General features: G+C 54.8%; 1 protein-coding gene across 3 annotated transcripts; it reads left to right on the forward strand.

The window, feature by feature from the left end:
- The first annotated feature begins 1,340 nt into the window (after positions 1–1,340).
- On the forward strand, positions 1,341–15,849 carry LOC101803350 (nuclear GTPase SLIP-GC). 3 transcript variants are annotated; one of them, XM_038172334.2, is made up of 19 exons: positions 1,341–1,511; positions 2,221–2,332; positions 3,248–3,337; positions 3,745–3,850; positions 5,304–5,526; positions 5,835–6,044; positions 6,634–6,864; positions 7,099–7,274; positions 7,768–7,786; positions 7,978–8,064; positions 9,635–9,740; positions 9,843–9,976; positions 10,533–10,697; positions 11,552–11,709; positions 12,424–12,556; positions 13,011–13,119; positions 13,742–13,878; positions 14,880–14,970; positions 15,202–15,849. In XM_038172334.2, the coding sequence occupies exons 2-19, from the start codon at positions 2,317–2,319 to the stop codon at positions 15,249–15,251; spliced, it is 2,241 nt and encodes a 746-aa protein (XP_038028262.2). In that variant the 5' UTR covers positions 1,341–1,511; positions 2,221–2,316; the 3' UTR covers positions 15,252–15,849. The 3 variants fall into 3 exon arrangements, with proteins under 3 accessions (XP_038028262.2, XP_027311284.3, XP_071892744.1); XM_027455483.3 differs by having other exon boundaries at positions 2,224–2,332; XM_072036643.1 differs by lacking the exon at positions 1,341–1,511 and adding an exon at positions 2,046–2,065 and having other exon boundaries at positions 2,224–2,332.
- Positions 15,850–17,285: the final 1,436 nt, after the last annotated feature.

Consider the following 17,285-nt stretch of genomic DNA (forward strand, 5'->3'; position numbering starts at 1 on the left):
ATCTCTGGAGGTGTTCAAGGCCAGGCTGGATGGGGCTTTGGGCAACCCAATCTGGTGGGTGGTGTCCCTGCCCTTAGATGATCTTCGAGGTCCTTTCCATCCCAAGCCATTCTGTGAGAAGCAGCAGGGAGAGCTGGGCTCCTCCGGCTGGAGGCAGAGGTGGCTCTGCCACTACTTCAGGGGGCTCAGAGGAAGGACAGAGCCCTTATCTCCTCCGAGATCTCCAAGGAAGGACCAGGGCTGGCTCCAAACTCCAACCAGAAATAAAAGAAACACTTCCCATGAGAGTCATAGAATCATCAGACTGTAGCCCAGGCTGCCCCCAGCCCCATCCAGCCTGGCCTTGGGCACCCCCAGAGCTGGGGCACCCCCAGCTCCTGGGGCAGCCTGAAACTGGAAGGATTTCCTCCTAATGCCTCACCTGAACCTTCCCTCTCTGAGCTTAAAGCCATCACTCCTCGTCATATCAGACGATTTCCTTCCTCAGCCCCTGTTAACCATGACACATGCTACACACACCACAGACAGAAAAAAGCAAAAGACAGACGAAGGCGAGAAGAAAAAATTCCCTGAGTCACAGCAGTCGGTGAGCCATCAAACCCCAGGCACTGTTTGCAGGAAAGCTGCGCCTTGCGGTGGGGTCATGTGTGAACCAGGGCACCCAGAAAGGGAAGGTGCAGAAACTGCCGAGCTCTGCAGGAGGAACAAAGCCAGGATGGGCAGAAAAGGGTAGAAAAGGTACGGCTGCCCATAAAAATGGGGCTGGTTAGCATGTGGCGTGGGGGCAGGATGAAGGTGATGGCCACAAAATGGAGCCCAGGCAGTTCCGCACCAACAGAAAGATTTTGTTCACGGTGTTAGCAAAGATTTTGGGGAGCATTTAGTAGTGAGGACGGCGTTTTTATGGCGCCGGAGCCTAGGAAAAGCTCACAGGAGATGGAGAGATCTGGATGCAAAAGCAAAGACAGGAAAAATCTGTGCAAAAGCCTTTGTGGAAAGCCCTCGCCGGGGGCTTTCTGCTTCTAGCTTTAAGGCCTGGAGGCGGCAGGATGAGGCCACGGGCACTGCTGCACCGTGACACCGGGCTCTGTCATCTGCCAGCCAAGGAGCCCCGGGGCTGCTGCAGGCTGGGACGGGCTGGGTGAGCCACCCAGCTCCAGGAAAAGGAGCAAAAAAATGCTTCAGGGTACAAGGGTGTGAGCAGGGGGACGGGCACAGAGACATGACCCACGCAGAGAGGAGCCGGGGGCACGAGGAAGCTGGCGGGGGGCCAAAGAGGAAGAGCATGGTAGGGGCAGGACACGTGCAGCAGCTTTCGTTTCACCATTTATACGCAGCAGCAGGAGGAAGCCAAAGCATCGAGCTCTGGCTTGTGATTTATTTTATTTATTTTATTTTATTTTTTTTTTCTGGGAGAAACGTTAGCTTTCCGATAGCTCTGTAGACGAGCCCGTGGCTGCTTCCTCCCTGCCCAAACACAGCCAGATTTCGGCAGTTTTCCCGGAGCACAGGTGAGAAAAGCTGCCTGCAGTGGGTGCTGGCCGTGTCCGCCCCTGGGTGCTGGCCGTGCGCGGTGCCAGATGGAGTTGGTCTCAATTAGCCTGATTGGGGTCGCAATAGTCACGGAGGCAAACGCTGGGGGCGAAGCAGGGGTTGCGGGTTGGTGGGGCACTGGCGGTGAGGGGAGGATGTGATAAATGACCTTGCTGGGACAGCTGGCTGCCTGCTGCGGGTCGCACATCGGCGGGTTGATGATTAACCTGCCCCAACGCCGCAGACGAGCACGTGGGGTTTCTTCTTCGAAACCCAGGGCGACCTCTGCACAAGCAAATCGATAAGTGCCCCGGCTGGGCACTGCTTTGATTGCTCGCAGCAGGATGCTGTGCCCAGGAACGGCACGGGGCAGGAGGGTTTGGAGCAGGTCTGGCCAGACAGCAGCCCCGGGCAGCTTTAATCCAGCCCGTTTTTAATTTTAATTTCTGCGGTCCAATGGCAACGAGGCACCTGGGGAGCATCTTTCGGGGTGGTGGCAGTGCTGCAAAGCTCTCGTGCAGGGTGTGAGCAGGTGCTGGGCCAGCCCCGAGCTGCCCTTCTTGCAGGGCAGTGCACATCAAGAAGCGGCACACGCCAGCACCAACCACTACCCCGGGTCGTGCAGCGGCGTGGGTGGCACGAAGCAGGCTGCAAACTTCAAAACTGTTTCCTTTTTACTTCCCTAAGTAGTCCTTGGAGTACAGAAGTGGTCGTAGCCAGGTCAGCTTGCTCGTGGAAAGCAGGAGCGACGGGGCACCGAGGCAGAGTTTGGCCGAGATTGACATGGCAATGCGTCGCGGTGAGCCGCTGTCCCTGCCTTCCCCTCCGCTCCTGCAGGCTTCTGCTGCCCTTCCCTCCCCAGTCCCAGCAGCTCGCACCGACCCGGCTTGCTTTCACTTGCTGAGGGTAAAGATTTCCGTCTTTAGCTAGATGCCAGGGCCCAGGAAGCCGCAGTTTCTCTTTGAAGCGCGTTCCCTGCTCATCACAGGGGAGCAGGGCTGTGCAAAGGCGTCTCCACCCGAACATAGTTCATTTTGGGGAGCGGTGTGGCAATGCTTCTTGCAAAACCTGAAGCTTGACACTAGAAGAAAAAAAAAAAAAGAAAAAGAAAAAACAAAACAAAAAAAAAACTGCAGGAGTCAGAAACAAAAATGCCCTCAAGGCTCCCGACACCGTTCCTGCACAAAAACCACAAGCTGTTTTCACTGATTTTTACAAACGTAGGGCCAGTTCTGCAGCTTTTCTGGGTAGCGCAAGGTGTAAAGCCTCCTAGCTGCCTGTCGCTGCTGGGGGCAGAGATTCACATCCCTGCTGTGGCTGTGCGGAGAAAGCCGGTTAGGAAAAGGTGCCCGAGGGGAAGGATTTGGGTTCCCACGCGCAGACACCACGTGTGAAGATCTCCTCTGGCCAGCAGCATTGGTGACCCCGGGACACAGAGTTTTGGCAGCTGCTCGCCCTGGCGGGGATGTCTGAAGCAGGGGAGGTGGTCACCACCCAGATTTTAGGGTTTGGGTTTGTTCGGGTAATGATCGGGTGGCCAAACCTGCAGCTGGGTGATCCGACCTTCACCCTCATGCGCCACAACACCCCGAATTCAGGCTGCGAGGGCTGATTCCTCTCGGTGTCAGGAATAGGTGAGGCTGTTTGCTCCGAGGCTTTGACACCTGGGGAGGCTGTGGTGCTAATAATGCTGATGTCCTTTCCCTGTGAAAAGGTGCAGAGAACGATGCAGCTGAGGTCCCCCAGAGGCGACCGCGACTGCCGGATGCTTTCCAGCAGGAGGAAAGGGAGACGCTCAGGAAATGTGAGTAGGGGAAGCCACCTGCCTGGTGGCACCAGAGCCATGTCTAAAACACAGCGAGGTCTGGAGAGGGACCTGTGGTGGAAGGAGAGGCACGAGCAGGCTGCAGCTGCTCTGAGCATTGCCACGGAGGACCCACTCCCCAGACTCCCCAGGAGCAACCTCGGTGCTGCCCGAGGAGCCAGAGCACCCCAAAATGCTCCCCTCTGCCAGCAGCAACTCCTTCTCGTTGCTTGGCACTGGGCACCTTCCCCATCCAACTGTGTTTGGTAGAAATAACGGGCATTTTGTAAATCATCCCAGCTCCCAGGGGTGCCAGCCTCCGCCTGAGGCTCACCGTGGGCTGCTGGGGCTGCTTCCTTTGGAGACCTCCTCCTACAGCCTGACCGTGCGCCGCCTCTCCCTTCCAGACGAGAAGATGGAGGAGAGGGTCAGAAAAATCCTGACCGCCTCGTGCGAGAAGATATCCCACCTCTTTCATCTGAAGGACATGCCCGAGCACCTGGCTTATCTCCGGTGAGTGTGCGGCCAGAGAGACCCCCGCCAGCCTGGCTTTCCCCTGGGCAACGTGCCCCCGTCCGTCCCCCCAGGCTCCGCCATGCTCCGGGGCTTTGGTGGGCACCAGAAAATTCAAACTGGGAATTGCCACCAAAGCTAGAGGGTGGAAGCTGGTTTTGCTGCGACAGCTTCCTGCTGTAAGGAGGATTCATCCTTTTTTTTTTTTGCTGGCAGCCCATGGAGGGGTCAGGGAGGCGTTAGGGCTGAGCTCCAGAGCTGCTCCCACTTCGGCACGGGCTCGCCAGGGCTTGGGGCAGGCAAATGAGAGACGGTGGAGAGAGAGCACGGTCTGTGCTTTGGGAACAAGCCCTTTGGGTGGAGATAATGCACCTGGCAAGGCAAAAACTCCCCTGGAATTTGAACCCGCTGCGGTGGAATCCGCCTGCGTCAGGCTGGCGGGCGGTCACCAGTGGGGTCCCTCAAGGCTCCATTTTAGGGCCGGTACTTTTCAATATTTTTATAAACGATCTGGATGTAGGAATAGAAGGTATTTTGAGCAAGTTTGCTGATGACACCAAACTTGGAGGAGTTGTGGACTCTGTTGAGGGTGGAAAGGCTTTGCAGAGGGATCTGGATAGGTTGGAGAGCTGGGCGATCACCAACCGCATGAAGTTCAATAAGAGCAAGTGCCAGGTCCTGCACCTGGGACGGGGAAACCCTGGCTGCACGTACAGACTGGGCGATGAGACGCTGGAGAGCAGCCTAGAAGAGAGGGATCTGGGGGTCGTGGTAGACAGCAAGTTGAATATGAGCCAGCAGTGTGCCCTGGCAGCCAGGAGGGCCAACCGTGTCCTGGGGTGCATCAAGCACGGCATCGCTAGTAGGTCGAGGGAGGTGATTGTCCCGCTCTACTCTGCGCTGGTGCGGCCCCACCTCGAGTACTGTGTGCAGTTCTGGGCACCACAGTATAAAAAGGACATGAAACTGCTGGAGAGTGTCCAGAGGAGGGCTACGAAGATGGTGAAAGGCCTGGAGGGGAAGACGTACGAGGAACGGCTGAGGGCACTGGGCCTGTTCAGCCTGGAGAAGAGGAGGCTGAGGGGAGACCTCATCGCAGTCTACAACTTCCTCGTAAGGGGGTGTCGAGAGGCAGGAGACCTTTTCTCCATTAACACCAGTGACAGGACCCGCGGGAACGGGGTTAAGCTGAGGCAGGGGAAATTTAGGCTTGACATAAGGAGGGGGTTCTTCACAGAGAGGGTGGTTGCACACTGGAACAGGCTCCCCAGGGAAGTGGTCACTGCACCGAGCCTGTCTGAATTTAAGAAGAGATTGGACTGTGCACTTAGTCACATGGTCTGAGCTTTTGGGTAGACCTGTGCGGTGTCAAGAGTTGGACTTGATGATCCTTAAGGGTCCCTTCCAACTCAGGATATTCTATGATTCTATGATTCTACCTCTGTTCTCCCAGGGACCGCATCACGACCCTCAGCTCCAAGCTTAACTTCGAGCCCATCTACATCGGGCTCTTCGGGAGCAGCGGCGCGGGGAAGAGCACCCTGCTCAACACCATCCTCCACAAGCGCTTCTTCCTCCCGGTGTCAGGGACACGCGCCTGCACCTCTTGCCAGGTTCAGATCAGCACCTGCGGCAGCAGAGAGTACAGAGCCAAGATTTTTCTCCTCTCCAACGAGGTACGGCTGGGGCCCTGCTGTGGAAGGGAGCCAAGGAGCAGCTCCTGCCCCTTCTCGGGGCAGCCTGTGGATCGGGTGGGTCTGCAGGAGGCTCCTGCAGCCCATTTTATGGGCCGTCTGGGGAAACCCAAGGGAAGACCAGGGAAAACAGCAGCTTTCTCCTCTCTGCTCCTTCCCGGAGTGAAGGTCTCTGGCCGCTCTTGTGGTTGGGAGCCCTCGTGCTGCTGCTTCCCACTGCTCACCACAGCTGCAGCTGCTCCTGCCCCAGCGAGCTGCTGAGCAACGTGCTCCTCTCTCCACCGTGGCAGGAGTGGATGGACGAGGTGAGGAGCCTGCTGGCATTCCTGGAGACGGACAAGGAGGCTGATGAGAATGACAGCGACAAAGATCACGCCGTTCGAGCGCTGCAGGCTGTCTACGGGGAAGGAGCGGAGAACAGGACTTACGATGAGCTGGTGAAAGCCAAGCCTGCCATCACTATTCCCCACTCCAGAGTTATTGATCTGAAAACGGCAGAGGTGAGAACGTGGCAGCTCTCCAGGGCTGCCCATCCCTCTTCCCGCTGCAGCTGCAGCCATGGCGCTGCACAAACCTCCTGGGAAGCACCCAGAGCTTTGTCCCGGTGCTGGGGCCGTTGCTTGCAGAGGAAAGTGGTTGCTTGCACACATCTGCTCGCAGCTTCTCTGCCAGGCATCGCTTGCGGCTGTGCCATCTGCTGGGGCATCGTGCTCGGCGTGTTTATTTGCCACGGTGCTTCTCCATGCACACGCGACACTTCATTGCTGGTGTGCCCCTTGCGCAGCTTCTTGCGCTGTTTTGGTTGGCGGTTTGCTCTTTTCAGGCTGCTTGGAGGCTTTATTTCTGTAGAGAGTCATGGACTCACCCAGGTCGGAAGGGTCACCAAGTCCAACCTGAGCTACTGAGTGCCATCAGCGAGCCCTGTCCCTTAGTGCCACGTCCGTGCACCTCTTAAAGACCTCCAGGGACACGGACTCCACCACACTCTCTGCGAAGAAATTCTGCCTCGTATCCTAATCTGAACCTCCCCCGGCAGAACTGGAGACCGTGAATTGGAGGGTGAGCGTTAATTTGCTTATGGTGTTCCAGGCAGAAGTTCTCTCCCAGGAACTGGACCCGTACATCCGCAACCTGGAGGGCAACGAGGGGCCTGGGGAGGGGGGTGCCGCCCTCCACAAGGAGCAGACGCGGCTCTGGCCCCTCATCAAGTACGTGCAAGTGACTCTTCCCGCGTCTGACTTCGTGCCTGAAGGGGTCATCTTTGTGGACATCCCGGGGACGGGCGATTCCAACAAGAAGAGGGATGAAATGTGGAAAGAGGTGACTGGCAGGTGGGACCAGTGCAGGGGCGGGTGGAGAGGCTGCAAAAAGAGCAGGGGCTGGTGGCAAGGGAAAGAAGCCACAACCGAGCCCGTAGGGGCTGCCACCACCATCTGTGTGCCAGTGCATGGGCACTGATGCAGCGCCTTCAGGCCTCAGCTCCTGGTTCAGTGTCCTCAGTGCTCCTGTGCCCCACCTAACTCTTCTCCTCTCCTCTCCTCTCTTTCCCCCCAGAGCATCCTGCAGTGCACATCCATTTGGGTCATTGCTGATGTTGAACGCGTTTATGGGGCCAGCGCACACGAAAACATGCTGAAAGAGGCGATTACAGCTTGCATGATTGGCAAGTGCAGTGATATCACCTTTGTGGTCACCAAGATGGATAAGATCAGCCGGGAGGAGTACATGCGGTAAAGAACAGCTCCGTCCTTTCGTTAGGGTTGCAGGGAAGCCTTCGTGCCTCCGTCAGAGCAGGCTGGATGCCGTTCACCCATGGCACTGCCAGGTCTCACTCATAGCGTGCCCTGTCCACCCTGCATATGGAAAATGGCATTCCACGTAACAAATCATTCCCACTGATATTTTCGTTGTTTCTCCTATGTGTTCAAGAGCCTTAGCACCCAGCCCTCTTTACAGCATAACCCCATCACCACGCCTGCCTTTCCCAGGCTGACTTTGCCCCTTTGCTCTTCTGCCTCAGCTCCACGCTCGGTGCTGCCCCATCCCCTGTGCCTTTATTGCTGTCTTTCTGATTGAGGCAGGTCATCCGCTTCCTTTGGCATTTGTGCTGATGTCCCCCTGCCCAAAGGACTTGGGGGATTTGCCCCAAGGAGGAACAAGCTTTAGGGTTCATCTTTGCCATATCTACTTAAAGTCTTTTTTTCTTTTCTTCTTTCATTTCAGTGACCATCCCAATGCACCGGTAAGTACCTGCTGGCTGCTTTCAGTGGCCAAAAACCAAATTCCTTTTCTGATTGCATATTCTGACTGGTGGGGCCAGTGCATAGACTCCACCAGCATCCTGCAGGCTTGCTAGCAGCTTTGCCTCCGTGCAGGTGAAGCTTGGTGGTTTTGGGAATATTCTCATAACACTCTCTATCATTTACCTTCCAGAAGGATCTAAGCACGCACGATGCCATTTTGGAGACAAAAAAAGACCTGAAAACAAGAAAGGCCAGAGCAGTAAGGCTCAAGATGCAGGTATGGTATACCTTGTTAATTTGGTGACAAATGCATGTTACAGTGCTAATGCTTATGCACGTGCCTTTTCCCACAAAATATATTTGCTTCCTTTTCTTTCCATTTGCCATGAAAAAAATAAATGGCAACATCTAACTTTCCCATCTAGGTAACATCTTGTGACGAGGTTTATCAAATTAGTGGGCACCTGGAAGAGAGGTGCTGGCCTGTGGCAGCTGCACCAGTGATCTCCTGCATGTTGTTATAAGCCCTTCTGTCACTGACTAGCTTTAAATGCAGGTGTGGGCTGCGTGTCACCTCCTCCCTGCCCAATCTGTCCGTGGCTGTGGCTGGCACCAGCACCCTTGCTCTTGGTTGCACCGGTACAAATACAGCGAGGTGTGAGGCAGTTCCATGGGCTCCTGCATCAGGGTTTGTCTGCAGAAGGCTGGCCCGTGACAGCACAACAGCCTTTAAAACATGGCTCAGCAAGGCCTTTGACACAGTCTCCCACAGTGTTCTCCTGGAGAAGGTGGCAGCCCATGGCTTGGACACTCTCTGTGCTGGGATAAAAAGAGGCTGGATGGCCAGGCCCAGAGAGCGGTGCTGAACGGACTGAAATCCAGCTGGCGGCTGGTCACGAGTGGTGTTCCCCAGGGGTTGCTGTTGGGGCCCATCCTCTTTAATGTCTTTATTGATGATTTGGACGAGGGAATTGAATGCCTCCTCACTAAGTCTGTAGATGACACCAAGCTGGGGGGAAGCGTCAATCTGCCGGAGGGTCGGAAGGCTCTGCAGAGGGACCTGGACAGGATGGATTGATGGGCAGAGGCCAAGGGGATGAGGTTCCACATCGTTATGCGCCTGGTCCTACACTTTGGCCACAACCACCCCATGCAGTGCTAGGACTGGGGCAGAGTGGCTGGAAAGCTGTACGGAGGAAAAGGATCTGGGGGTGTTGGTCGATGCTCACTTGAACACGAGCCAGCAGTGTGCCCAGGGGGCCAAGAAGGCCAAGGGCATCCTGGTTGTGTCAGGAGCAGTGCAGCCAGCAGGAACAGGGCAGTGATCGTCCCCCTGGGCTCTGCTCTGGGGAGGCCAAACCTCGAGTGCTGGGTTCAGCTTTGGGCCCCTCACTCCCAGAAGGACATCGAGGCCCTGGAGCGTGGCCAGAGCAGGGCTACGAAGCTGGGGAAGGGCCTGGAGCACAAGGCCTGTGAGGGGCGGCTGAGGGAACTGGGGGTGTTTGGTCTGGAGAAGAGGCCGACCCCCAGCTCCCCACACCTTCCTTTCAGGTAGCAGCAGAGAGCAAGGAGCTCTGCCCTGAGCCTCCTCTGCTCCAGACTATCACTAGTGATAGGAGCAGAGGGAATGGCCTCGAGTTGCCCCAGGGGAGGTTCAGGCTAGAAATGAGGAGACATTTCTGCTCAGAAAGAGCAGCCAGGCCTTGGGACGGGTTGCCCAGGGAGGTGGTGGAGTCACCGTCCCTGGGGATGTTTGAGGAGAGGTTGGACGTGGAGCTGAAGGCACAGGGCCCTGCGCTGCTTCAGGCAGCTGTTGCACGCTCACGTTGCACGCTCGTGTGTTTCAGATGAGACTGCCCAGCGACACAGAGGTGGTGCAGAAGGCGGACCTGGTGTTCACCGTCAGTGCCAAGGAGTACTGGAACCCCACCTTCCTCACGATCGAGGAGACAGGTGAAGGGTTGGCCGCGTGCCTGCTGCAAGCCCTGCTGCCTGTGCACCCATTCCCATTCGTGAAGGGAAAGCAATAAAGGTCGCCTTCGTCTTCTCTTTCAGAAATCTCCATGCTAAGGGACCAAATCAGGAAGCTCTGCCTGAACGTGAGGAGAAATCAGCTGCAAGAGCGCATGCGGGAGATCCTTGTCATCTTCTCCCTGGTGGACGTTTTCCACACCGTGCAGCTGAACCCGGTACGTGTGGCTGCAGCCCCTGCACGCTGCCACCATCCTGTTCCTTCTGGGGCTGTGGGGCCCGGTAGCCAGCCTCATCCTTCTCAGGAAACAAATACAGAGCTGCTCTTGCTATCCTGAAGTGACCTAAGCAGGGCTTTGCTGCCCGCATGGAGGAATTCAGCAGTGCCAGGAGGAGAGGAGCATCCCTGGAGCATGGAAGGCCTTTTTTGCCTGGTTCACCCAGCTGTGCAGCTGCACCAAGGCCAAGGCCTGCATCCAAACCCATTTTCTGATTAGCCACTTGGCTCTCTTTGGAAAGGATGAAAAAGCAAGCAAGCTGCAGAGGCTGAGCAAGCTTTGCCAGCCCTGTAACCCCATTACCTGCTATCACCTCATCTTCCTCATCTTCTTGGCCCTCTCACGTGGTGCCAGTGAGAGGCAGGCTCTAGCTTCCCCCTCCGCGATCTTGGCTTAAATTTGAGCTGCTCAGGATGCTCCAGGGAGGACAGTTCTGGAGTGTGCTGGCCTTGCACTCAGCAGCTTTGTCAAAGTTTGTGCCGTCCCACTTTTCCAGGGTCCAGCCCTGCATCAGGACAGGCTCAACGCGTTTGTGTCAACGGAGATCCAGGAGCTGAAGAAGACGGCTCAGAGCATTTTTGACCAGATGGATTCGCTTCTTACCAATGGGGTGAAGTCTGCCCAAAATTCACACAAGAAGAAAATTGAAAATATCTTTGCGGTGAGTGGCGCAGGTCTGCTCCACACTCTGAGGCTGGGTAGGATTATTTCATTTTCTGTCTTGCAATAGCCATCAACATCAGCTGAGTTTCACTCATTAATCACTGACAGGTGCTTTGAGGTCTGTGGGTAAGAGACAGGGTAAGTTCTTGCTGCTGCTCAGTGTTACCTTAGCTTAGAAAGGAGAGCTTGATTCTAGGAAAAACAAACAAACAAACAAACAAACAAACAAACAAAAACCACCACAGATGTGTTGTGTTAAGGAGATGCTGTACCTAACGCAGGTGGAGAAACGCCTGCCCACGTTGCTCCGTGCCATCGGGACTGGCCAAGTCTTGGGAAGTGCACTGTGTAGGGATAGTGGTGAGCCGGCCATGCCATGGGCCAGCTCCCCAGAGCCCACCGGGTCCTCCTGCCAAGCAGCAAGTCCTTCTAGGACTGGTTCCTCAGCAGGACTCCTGGACAGAGTCAGACTATTACAATTCCGGGACCAGGTCCCAGGAAGCACGTTATGCCCCTACAGCTGCACGCTCATCCTGCAGAGACCTTTTTTCCTTGATAGAGGGGGGACACCAAGTGATGGTGTGTTTCTAAACAGTTGAAATGAGCGTCTTCCAGGCTTAGACCCCAACCCAGCTTTGCCGTCTTTAGCGCAATCCACCCTGAGCGAACACAGGCACGTTGCAGGAGGCACCAAAGGCTAAAAGAGATCGTTTAATTCCCGCTTTTCTCTCACTGTGACATTTGCTACCGGTAGTTTAAGCAGCTCTGAAATGACACGTGAAGGACTTGGTCCTGGGAGCAGCACTGCTGCTGCTGGCTCTGCTCACACTTGCTGCGTTCTTCCTCCTGCAGATAGGCGAGAAGTCCAAAGGCTTCCACATGACCCTGAAAGCTGTGTGCAGGAGGAACGGGGTGTACGTGTCCCGTGTCTTCCACCGCATAAACATCAACAGAAGCCTGGCTGAGCCCATCTACGCAGCAATTGAAATGATGTTTGCAAACATATTCAGGTGAGAGCGGTGGGCAAGCAGGAACCAAGCCACATTTTCTTGGAAGCTCCAAGAAAAGAGTTCTCCTACATAACTACAAACTCCTACAAAAGAGTTCTCCGCCATCTGCAGGCAACCTCATGTGGGAAGCACTCGGGTCTTTATCTCTTCCTCCCTCAAAAAGCTAAGCTAGCATTACATTGACTACTCACGGAGGCAAACTAAGCATGCCCAACTGCAGTTCATTTACTCAGGCAAAGCTTCTAATTGACTAACCTGTCTCAGCAACTTCCACATCTCTCTCCCAGTCGCGACTGATCTCCTACTGATCTTGGGCAGACCTGTGTGGAGCCAGGAGTGGGACTCGATGACCCTTGGAGGTCCCTTCCAAGTGGGGATATTCTGTGATTCCCCACAGCCCCATGTGGTACTGATGTACCACATTAAAAGTTCAATAGAGAAATTAAGTGGCATTTGCAGCTCCATCCCTTTCTGCCCTGTGTTTCACAGGGGTTCAGGCATAATAAAAAAAGGAAATGAATACCTTGCTATTTCCCAGTCCCCAGAGAAGAGGGAGCCAGCCAGATAGCCCAGGTAGCGAGGACATCCCTGTGCTGGAGTTGGAAGCCTTGTGTCTTCTGATAAGAGAAGCTCACCTTGGCTGGCAACGTGCAGAGAATAAGTGAGGCAGGGGAAGCCCATGGGTCTAACAGTTTTGGGGTCTCACCCACACAGAAAACAGATGCTCACGAGGACCAGTCTGCAGGCTGCCATCAATGGGTTCAGCACGGCGGTAAAAGGCGAATTCATGGCGTTTGCGAGGGACACGAATATGAATGAGTCCAAGCTCCAATTCCTCTTACAAGAGGTGAGTGTGAAACAGGGAAAACCCAATGAGATATCCCTGTGTAGCTGGCACAGCCCTGGGAGTGGGCGCCAGCCCCTTGGCAGGAGCTCGGGGGGTACAGCACGCGGAAAAGTCTGACGTGCGTCGTGTCAGCAGCTTTGGCTGGGGGTCTGGTGCAACCCCTGATGACCAGTAGCTGCTATTCAGCGTCGGGGGCAGCAGGATTGTTTTTAATGCTGAGCCACAGGCAGCTCGCACTTGGTCCTTGGGGTATCATTAGATGGTTCGGTGGATGCTCTGCTAGAAGCTCGTAAAGGAGAACTCCAGGTGACCAGACGCAACGGATCTGGTCCGTGTAAGGGTTGGGGCGAGCCCTGGTGTGCTCCACCTGCTCCCCACCTCGGAGCATTTCTTTGTTCTGCTGGTGAACGGGGGGTTGGAGGTGCTGGGAAATGCTCTGCCCTGATTCCTGCAGACCGACATCATCATGAGATCTCTCGAAAGAGAAATCCTTCTGAAAAAGAAGGCCATCTATGAGTCGCTTGAGCTGTCCATCCAAAGCACCTTAACGCCGTCTTACCAAGGTAAGGCTGCTTTTCCAGCTAATTGTGTAGCTGACGCTGTGAGTTGGATGCCTGGCCCTGGGGCATATTCTCCCAGCTTGTGTGTGGAGTCTGCAGAAGGCTTTGTTCTCACTGGCTGAAGGAGGCTGAGTAAATTTGTGCCTTCGAGTCCAGCAGGTCACAGTCTTCTTAACCAGGGAAGAAAACGTTGGAGTTGCAAAGCCTCCTGCATAAATTCCTTGTAATTTTGATGCCATTGCTGCCTCCCGTGATGGGACCCACCACACTTCTTGTGGCTCAAACGAAGGCTGTTCCTCCCTGGGAAGGAGATAGCAGCACCTGGGGCTGGGGAGGGGAGACCTTGCCAGAGGGTACCGGAGGGGAACTCCACCTGGGTCTGGGCAAGGCCTGGAGGGCTGTGGAAGGAGGCAGTCTGAAGGTTTTGCTGTTGGCTAAAGGAATTCTTTAGGATGGCAAAAGTCGCCTGGGAAGAGGACTGGGAGGTAGAAGTCTGCCAGCAGCAGGTTCGTGGGCAGCACGGCCTCAACGTGAGCTTTGCACCCAAAGACCACCCCAGCTCGTCTGCCCACGCCTGCTGCGGGCTCCTGAAAGCAGTCTGATGTTTCCCACCTCTGCCCAACAGAGGCTAAGAAGATAAGTGGGAAGGACACGTACAAGCAGATAAAAAGCATACTGACACAGAGCATCGAGGTGGAGGTACGGCAGGCGATGTTCGAGAAAGCGAAGGAGAGGATGATGAGCCAGTTCCGGGAGCTGACGGTGAGTCACACTGCAAAAATTGCTGCTGGAACTGCAAAAACTGTTGTTGGAGATCCAAGGCTGGGTGAGCAGAAACTGTGACAGGCAGCTAAAGGCTGGACGAGGCGTTGCCCCCCTCCACGCAGACCGGTGGTCGCTGCAGAGCGCTTGTGATGCTCCGGGGGATTTTATGGATCCTGCGGGATGTTGTGACGGTTTGAGGCGAGATGCAGGTTGTTCTGCAACGTCACCAGTGTGAGAGCTGTCAGAAATTCTGGTGAGAAAATCTTTATCAACTTCAGCTGCCTGGACTTGCTCCAGCCTGACCTTTGCAGTGGCTCAGCGTAGTACTTCAAGTCTCTGTCCCGAGAAAGAAACAAAACAAAACAGAAACAAAAACAAAACAAAACAAAACAAAACAAAACAAAACAAAAAAATCAAGCTGGAGTTTTGTTTGGCTTCATTTCCCTGGTTATCCCCAGAACCAGCTTTGGTCTCTTAGTAAACAAAAAATTGAGATTTTTAGGTGGGGATTTCCTACTTCGGTCCCTGCGTCTCCAGATTTCTGACTTCCTATGAACTCTCCTCTACCTCATCCCAGGCCACTCAGACTCATTCCCGTGGGTTGAAACCCGACGGATTCGAACTGCAGTCACGCACAGCATGATTCATCACAGTTATCTGAGGGAATTTCCTTTCTGCTGGCCAAGGATCTGGCACGCTGGTTGAGCAGAGGCAATGGGCACCTAGGGGGGGTGCGGGCTCCCCTCACCGACTCCTCAGCTGCTTGGGGTATTGCAGGTCAGGTTCTTGCTTCCCCAGCAAGATTTTTGGGAATGCCAGTGCCAAAGCTGCCATCACTGGCGTCACAGCCTTGGCCATCCCAGCAGATCCCAGTGCACCCCCGGAGCTCGAGGGCTTCAGAGCGCAGTGCTGCAGCAGACTTTGTGTAAGGAGGCCTCCAGCGCAGCTTCTCTCCACAAACGACATCAGAGTGATGCTGTCGCCCTCTCTGATTGCAGGAGCAGATGAGCACGAAGCTCAGCAAGGATTTCCTCGGCATGCTCAGCGTCATCTTCAGCCAGTGTGACACACCGGTCAGCGTGCTGCCGGGTACGGGCTGAGCTCTCCTCTCCGGGGCGTGTGTGGTGGGTGGGTGGGAGAGGGCTTGGGGGCAGATTTGGGGAGCTGTGTGTCCTAAAACAGCTGGGGTCTGCAAGTCCCGAGCGTACTTGCATGTTTGCATTCATTTGTACTTAATCATATTATCATTTTATTCCCATTCTGTAAAAAAAAAACAAAAAGGCCAACGAAGTCTGCCTCATTTTGCTTTTCTCCTTGCAGATCTGCAGGAAGAATGCCAAGAAATCCTGGATATGCTGAAAAACTTGTAACAACCTGGCTGACCAAAAAGGCCGGCGCGAAGAGGCTTTCTTTACATTTTGAGCATTTCTTTTTTATCTTTTTGCTTTTTTTTTTTTTTTTTTTTTGCTTTTACTCATTTAGTTCATTGCTTTGCTATGGTGGCCAGCTTGAAGTAGAAATTTTAAAGATGGCAGGGGTTAGACTGAGCAGCTCATGGGGACCCAGAATGGAGTGGGTCCCTTGGGGGTCCCGTGTCACACCCCTCCTGTTTTTCCCCTTGCCAGCCTTTTCCAGAGAGCCCTGGAGGTGCAACCACGAGACCTCGGTTTCTTTCTTGAACGTGTTCAAGGAAACAGGACAACAGATGATTAGTTTGATTGCACTGGTACAAAAAGTATATAGTTTATGTGTGGTTTTTATAATCTTTTCATAAAAGTGAATCCTTTTCTACTATGCGTATCAGTTCTCAAGTGTAAGCCAGCAGGGTAAGACACCCATGTCTGAATTAAAGCCAGAAGCATCCCCAGAGAAATTGGTAGTGTGGCAGGTAAGCAGCAAAAGCCACAAAAGCGCAAATCTGCTGGAAACGATTTACATGAAATCTAATAAAATACAACCCTTTTTGGGTTCAGTGTGGCCGATACTTTTTCCAAATGCAAAAGAAGGATCCGGGCTGCTCGGCTGGGTGCTTGACGTTGAGGAGAAACCTCAAAAACACTCTCCCGAAACTGCCTTTCTCTGCTGCAGCTGCAGTTTTGTCCCCACCTTCCATCCCCCGGGGAGCGATGGCAGTGGGCCCACACCAGTCCTGGTGGGGTGCTTGGTGGGGTGGTTGCAAAGGGATCACAAAGTGGGGGCCCTGCAGCTCCGTGCCCCGAGGCAGGGCACTGTGGCACAGCACACAGCGCGTGGCAGGGCCGGAGGGTGCGTGGCAAGGCCATGGTGCAGTGCCATAACGCATGGCAGTGCCATAAAACGTGGCTGTGCCATAACACATGGGGTAGTACCATAACACACAGCAGTGCCAAAGCACTTGGCAGTGCCACGGCCCAGGGCAGTGTCACAGTACACAGACACAGCCCAGAGCAGTGCCATACACAGTGCCAGAATCTGGGACAGTGCCATAGCACAGTGCCACAGCCCAAGGCAGTGCCATAGCCCAGGACAGTGTCACAGCAGTGCCACAACCCGGACCAGCTCCTCAGCCCCCAGACGTGCGCCCCCAGCCCCTCCTTACACCCAGCCCCCCCAAACCCTGCCTTCCCTCCCCCCCCCCCAAAGCCCGTCCTGGGCTCCCCCTCCCATCCCTCTCCTCTGAGGCATCAGCCTCAGTAGTTTTGTTCACTGGCCAAGAGCTCTGAGAGGAGCATCCCTGGCAGCCATTTTGTGAAAATGAGGGCTTCCTGGGGGCCGTTCTGTGGCTTGGAATGGCCACCCTGGCAGCCATTTTGTGAGGTGTCATGGCTGCCCTGGCGGCCATCTTGTCCTGGCTGAGGGGAGGACAGCCAGCATGGCTGCAGCTGGAATCACAGAATCACAGAATTTCTAGGTTGGAAGAGACCTCAAGATCATCGAGTCCAACCTCTGACCTAATGCTAACAGTTCCCACTAAACCATATCCCTAAGCTCTACATCTAAACGTCTTTTAAAGACTTCCAGGGATGGTGACTCCACCACTTCCCTGGGCAGCCCGTTCCAGTGCCTAACAACCCTTTTGGTAAAGTTCTTCCTAACATCTAACCTAAAACTCCCCTGGCGCAACTTTTGCCCATTCCCCCTCATCCTGTCACCAGGCACGTGGGAGAACAGGCCAACCCCCACCTCACTACAGCCTCCTTTAAGGTATCTGTAGAGAGCAATAAGGTCGCCACTGAGCCTCCTCTTCTCCAGACTGAACAAGCCCAGATTCCTCAGCCGCTCCTCGTAGGACTTGTTCTCCAGAAAGGGGAAATAAGTCGCAGAACCTGTTCCTCCCCCAGGCATCAGGCACATCCCATGAGGGCACACTACACCACCTCTCACCCCTTGTGCCATATTCCACGTGCTCTCAGAAACAAGCAAGA

This window comes from Anas platyrhynchos, chromosome 3 (assembly GCF_047663525.1).
Source record: "Anas platyrhynchos isolate ZD024472 breed Pekin duck chromosome 3, IASCAAS_PekinDuck_T2T, whole genome shotgun sequence".
Taxonomy (NCBI): Eukaryota; Metazoa; Chordata; class Aves; order Anseriformes; family Anatidae; genus Anas; species Anas platyrhynchos.